General features: G+C 52.5%; 1 protein-coding gene across 1 annotated transcript in view; it reads right to left on the reverse strand.

Moving 5' to 3' along the window:
* TM4SF18 (transmembrane 4 L six family member 18) overlaps positions 1-5,555 on the reverse strand; it is a 28,800-nt gene extending 23,245 nt beyond the window's left edge. Inside the window, exons 1-3 of the mRNA XM_036243674.1 lie at positions 5,490-5,555; positions 5,220-5,413; positions 2,225-2,314 (exon numbers count right to left, since the gene is read on the reverse strand). Of these exons, the coding sequence (XP_036099567.1) occupies positions 2,225-2,314; positions 5,220-5,396 (267 nt within the window). The 5' untranslated portion in view covers positions 5,397-5,413; positions 5,490-5,555. The remainder of the gene's footprint in view (positions 1-2,224; positions 2,315-5,219; positions 5,414-5,489) is intronic.
* Between the last annotated feature and the right edge of the window lie 445 nt (positions 5,556-6,000).

Below are 6,000 nucleotides of genomic sequence, written 5' to 3' on the forward strand. Positions count from 1 at the left end.
AAAGAAGATCAAAAATTAGTCTTTTGGCCCGGCTGGTGTGGCTCACTGGTTGAGCATTGACCCACGCACCAGAAAGTCTCCAGTTTGATTCCCGGTCAGGGCACATGCCCAGGTTGTGGGCTGATCCCCAGTGGGAGGCATGCAGGAGGCGGCCAATCGATGTTCTCTCTCATGGATATTTCTATCTCTCTCCCTCTCCCTTCCTCTCGTTCTCAATTCAATAAAGAAAAAATATTTAAACAAATTAGTCTTTGGTGTTATGGAAATGTTCTATGCATTGATTGTGATGCTGGTCTCATGGGCATAGTCACTGTCAAAACTCATGGAACTGTACTCTTTTAACGGATGCCATTTGTTATGTGTACATTGGTCTTCAATAAAGTTGTTAAGAAGAAGACAAAAAAGAAACTTTACAGAAACCCAGTTAGAGAAAGTTATGAGTATTTTCTAATCTCATGTATCTTTAAATTCTGAATTTCTGAGAGAACATCAGCAGAACAAAGGTGAAGAAAAGACTATTAAAAAAAAGGAAGGGGATTTTCGGAGTGAGTCCTTGGGCTCTACAAGGGGCGGCGAGGGAAGCACAGTGTCAGCACCTTTGTGCTGAGGAGGAGGAGAGAGCGCCGCAGCCCACCCCCTGTCTGCAGAAAGCCCGCCGCCGTCTGCAGAAAGCCCACCCGCCGTCCGCAGAAAGCCCACCCGCCGTCTGCAGAAAGCCCACCGCCGTCTGCAGAAAGCCCGTCCGCAGAAAGCCCACCGCCGTCTGCAGAAAGCCCACCGCCGTCTGCAGAAAGCCCACCGCCGTCTGCAGAAAGCCCACCGCCGTCTGCAGAAAGCCCACCGCCGTCTACAGAAAGCCCACCCTCTGCAGAAAGCCCGCCGCCGTCTACAGAAAGCCCGCCCTCTGCAGAAAGCCCACCGCCGTCTGCAGAAAGCCCGCCGCCGTCTACAGAAAGCCCGCCCTCTGCAGAAAGCCCACCGCCGTCTGCAGAAAGCCCACCGCCGTCCGCAGAAAGCCCACCGCCGTCTGCAGAAAGGCCACCCGCCGTCCGCAGAAAGCCCGCCCTCCGTCTGCAGAAAGCCCACCACCCTCTGCAGAAAGCCCGCCGCCGTCTACAGAAAGCCCACCGCCATCCGCAGAAAGCCCACCGCCCTCTGCAGAAAGCCCACCGCCGTCCGCAGAAAGCCCACCGCCGTCCGCAGAAAGCCCACCGCCGTCTGCAGAAAGCCCCCCGCCGTCTGCAGAAAGCCCCCCGCCCTCTGCAGAAAGCCCACCGCCGTCCGCAGAAAGCCCACCGCCGTCTGCAGAAAGCCCACCGCCGTCTGCAGAAAGCCCACCGCCCGTCTGCAGAAAGCCCACCGCCGTCCGCAGAAAGCCCACCGCCGTCTGCAGAAAGCCCCCCGCCGTCTGCAGAAAGCCCCCCGCCCTCTGCAGAAAGCCCACCGCCGTCCGCAGAAAGCCCACCGCCGTCCGCAGAAAGCCCACCGCCGTCCGCAGAAAGCCCACCGCCGTCCGCAGAAAGCCCACCGCCGTCCGCAGAAAGCCCACCGCCGTCTGCAGAAAGCCCACCGCCGTCTGCAGAAAGCCCACCGCCGTCCGCAGAAAGCCCACCGCCGTCCGCAGAAAGCCCACCGCCGTCTGCAGAAAGCCCACCGCCGTCTGCAGAAAGCCCACCGCCCGTCTGCAGAAAGCCCGCCCTCTGCAGAAAGCCCACCGCCGTCCGCAGAAAGCCCACCGCCGTCTGCAGAAAGCCCACCGCCGTCCGCAGAAAGCCCACCGCCGTCTGCAGAAAGCCCACCGCCGTCTGCAGAAAGCCCGCCCGTCTGCAGAAAGCCCACCGCCATCCGCAGAACGCCCGCCCTCTGCAGAAAGCCCACCGCCGTCTGCAGAAAGCCCATCGCCGTCTGCAGAAAGCCCACCGCCGTCTGCAGAAAGCCCGCCCGCCGTCCGCAGAAAGCCCATCGCCGTCTGCAGAAAGCCCACCGCCGTCCGCAGAAAGCCCATCGCCGTCTGCAGAAAGCCCACCGCCGTCTGCAGAAAGCCCGCCCGCCGTCCGCAGAAAGCCCATCGCCGTCTGCAGAAAGCCCACCGCCGTCCGCAGAAAGCCCACCGCCCTCTGCAGAAAGCCCACCGCCGTCCGCAGAAAGCCCGCCGCCGTCTGCAGAAAGCCCACCGCCCTCTGCAGAAAGCCCACCCGCCGTCCGCAGAAAGCGCAGCTCTTACCAGGTACTTTTTGCCGCAGTTCTCACCCTGGCAACATCCGTGGCTGTGCTCGCTCTCCAGGACCAGCAGGGCTGCGGCCACCAGCAGCATCTGCAGGGGAAGGGGGCGCGTTAGCACGGGGGTGCTGGCTGGCAGTCCCGCTCACAGTCCGAGCCAGGGGCTCAGAGCACTGATTCTGGGCCAGTGGCTGTGGGGTCGCACCCCAGCTCTGCCGCTTTCTACCTGCAAACCCAGGAGTCCTGCCTAGAAAACGGTGGTGTTAGGGTATTATGAGATAATTCGGTACAGTTCCGAACATAGTGCATGCTTCAAGCAAGTGGTGGGTAAATAAATGTTCGCTGTTATTATCATGGTTGATCAGTCATCAAAAGCGAACAATCAAAGAGTAGTAAGTGGAATGGACGTGGGAATCCCCCCGGGCAGCAAACCTGCATTTCTCGCTGACCCAGTTGTAGAAGGAGAAGGAAAACCCTTCCCAGACTAGTGTGCAGCCTCCCTCCATGTACTGCTGCCTGGGATTGCGGGTGAGGGGCTGGTGAACCTGAACCCACACTCTTCATTCAAAAGTCAGTCCATGCCCGGCCGGTGGGGCTCAGTGGTGGAGCGTTGACCCATGGACCAAGAGGTCGCCGGTTCGATTCCCAGTCAGGGCACATGCCCGGGTGGTGGGCCAATCCTCAATGGGGGGCGTGCAGGAAGCGGCCAGTCGATGTTCTCTCCCATCGATGTTTCTCTCTCTCCCTCCCTCTCCCTTTCTCTCTCTCTAAAATCAATAAAGAAAAAAAAAAGTCAGTCCATTCCCCCAGTATTCAAGCCATCTCAGCACACATTTTCCAGAATGTTTTGTTTGTAGTAAGCCAATAAATTCTACTTCCTTTTTTTTTTTTTTTTTTTGTATCTTAGGCAAAGGATTGTACTTTTATGCTGGAAAGACATGAATTTCTTCATTTGTACAGTTCCTGGTTGGGCAGGTATAGAACACGTATTGCTTCTGGCAAATCCCCCCCCCCCCCGCCCTTGACTCCCCCTGTCCTGAAGCTGTGTTCATTGTTATCTTTATTGATTGTAGTCAACATTTCCAGCCTCCAAATTCCTTCAGTCTTTATTTATTTAGCAATCATCTTACCATTTACCTATATTCCTCTCCTTCCTCCTAAAAGGATTTGATGCAGTCACAATAATGTTTTTCAACAAAGTCTTAGAGAATAAAAAATAGAGAACAGGTTCTTGCCCTACTTTTAAATTTTACGTGACTATAAGCAAAAGAGTCCTATGTTGCTCTCCTTTCAACACATCAGTTACCACAGATTTTAGTAGATTTTAACCCCATCCTGCCCTGCAGCCCTCCCATCGACTACAACTGCGGGAGAGAGAAGGACCAACAGCCACAGACAGCGACCGGCTGCAGAGTAAACTACTGGCAGAAATGACCAACCGTAGGCCCCGGAGGACTGTGCCAAAAGAGGAACATCGGCGCGGCCGTGGTGAAACACAACTGCTTTCCTTTTTTGTTGTGAAATATAACTGCAGTGCAGAGCGCTCGAGGATGGGGGGGAGTTACCCACAATTCCACCACCCTCCCTGGTTTTCACGTAGGGATCCCCAGTGTCTTCCCACCTGTGTCTATTTTAACATAGTTGCCATCACAACTTATTCACAGTGTTATGTCTCTTTTTTCACTTACAGAATGTTCATTTCCCCAGTTGTTAGAGCGTCATCATTACCATTTCCATCACCATGTAAGTGTGAATGTATCACAGCCGATTTGGCCACTTCTGTATAGGACGCTTCTTGTTCTTCACTCTGCTAAGTACGGCTGCCACAAACATCCGTGTGGACACCTCTTTCCTTATTTTGGATGATCTCCTCGGGGTGAATTATCAGATGGAGGATTCCTAACTCAGAAGACCAAGCATTCCCGTGGATCTTAATATATCGTTTCAAAATCTTTCCAAAAGTTTGCTTCTAGTGTAGAACCACGAAAATAAATCGTAGGTACCTATTATAGAGCAGCTTCAGGAGCATTGGTTATTAATTTTAAAGTTCACTAATATGCAGAACAGGAACAAAATGAAAACTGTTTTCCAACATCACTAGTCAAATATTATAATCATTAACCTCCGCAAAGATGTAGCGATGGATTATATTGGATTTTCTTTAAGTTATTGGTGGCATAGAAGGCTCCCCATGCACAACGTGTTGTTTTTTAGTGAGGATGTGACCAAGAAAAGTGTCTTTTCCTGTGAGCTGCCCACGTGATCTATTTTTTAAACAAAAAGTCGTCAAGAAAACACTCATGGATTCTTTCCGTGCATAATCTGATTGTTTTTCAAAAATGCCCTCCATTATTGGGGGTATAACGTCACACTATTTAACCATGCTATGTCCTATTCTTTAATAAGTACTTCTAATCACAATAGTCGCTGGCTACCTACTAGAAGTCAGTCTGTACTGGACGCTTCATACACGAGATTTTATTCAATCCCCACAATTCCCCAAAAAGTAAAGGTCGTCGTCCCCATTTTCCAAATAAAGACAAGACACTGTGTAAGTGGCCCAAGGTCTCGTGGCACAAATAACAGAGTTTAAATCGAGTGCAAATCTGTCCGAATCTCCACGTCTCTGCTTTTCCTACGCTGTCTCCGTATCAAGCCAGAGAAATCGTCAGCACAGGTAGAAAATCTGGAGATTAAATAACGTGGACACACAGAGGTCACGAGGACACGACATTTCGACAGGCCGGAGCCCCAGAAGTTCTTACTGGGATTAATTTCCTGCACAGCCGAAGCGCACAGAAGAGCAGTTTACCAAGACACAAAGCTGCTCTCCAATCCCCGAGGGACCGCCTGTCTCTCCACCCTCGCCCGTCTTCCAAACCCCAAACCCGGGATCAGTAGAATACTGTTATCATTATCGATTACTTTTCGTAGGTGCCAAGCAATTCCTACTCGAAACTTCCCCTCTTGTGATCTCGAGTCTCCCAGGTCCCACTTACCATGATCCCCGAGAAGCAGATGCCCTCGAAGTACCACACGTAGTTGGAGAGCTTATTGCTGGAGGCGTAGGAAGTCTGCCCGTTGGGGAAGTACAGCAAGATGTTCACGATGATGCTCCAGACTGCCAGGGGGATCAGCAGGCCACTGAGGCAGCTCCCACATTTCCGGGACCCCATCTCTCCCTGCCCCGAGCCTGCAGGAGACCGCAAGAGTGTAAAATTACATGAAGCCCAGGTTCGTCCTCCCTGTCTTCTTTTTTAAGTACCTACCACTTTCTGGGTCAGAGCCCTTCACTTCATATTCATGAGGAGCCAGGACTCAGGACCGAAGCCCACAGGCTCCCGGTGTGAAATAGAGGTTTACTGTTTGGAGAACAATAGACAATGATCCGGGACTGAAGAGCCCAGCTGGTCTTCATCCTGTGCCAGAGGAATGCGGTGTTTTCACTGCTTTGAAAATAAGTCATTTTCCTCTGGATCACAGCGCTACAGACTTAACCCTGAGCCAGTCTAAGAAGGAAGTCGGGCTGGGGTGACGCTGGGTCTGGCAGATCTCATGCGACAGTGGAAGGAGGTTAAAGACAAAGCTACCAAGGGGGCTCCAGCCGGCAGGCAGGGGGTATGTTTGCTCAAATATCGGCCTTTATATTCCTGTTTTATATTCCTTGTTCTTAATGTGAGCTCCCTCTTCAGCGGGCATTGTTCACACTGCAGGGGGCACAAAACAGACAAGATTGGCGGCTGAGAAAAACAAGCCAAACAGAGAAAGACAAATATCACA

Source organism: Molossus molossus, unplaced genomic scaffold (assembly GCF_014108415.1).
Source record: "Molossus molossus isolate mMolMol1 unplaced genomic scaffold, mMolMol1.p scaffold_m16_p_5, whole genome shotgun sequence".
Classification (NCBI taxonomy): domain Eukaryota; kingdom Metazoa; phylum Chordata; class Mammalia; order Chiroptera; family Molossidae; genus Molossus; species Molossus molossus.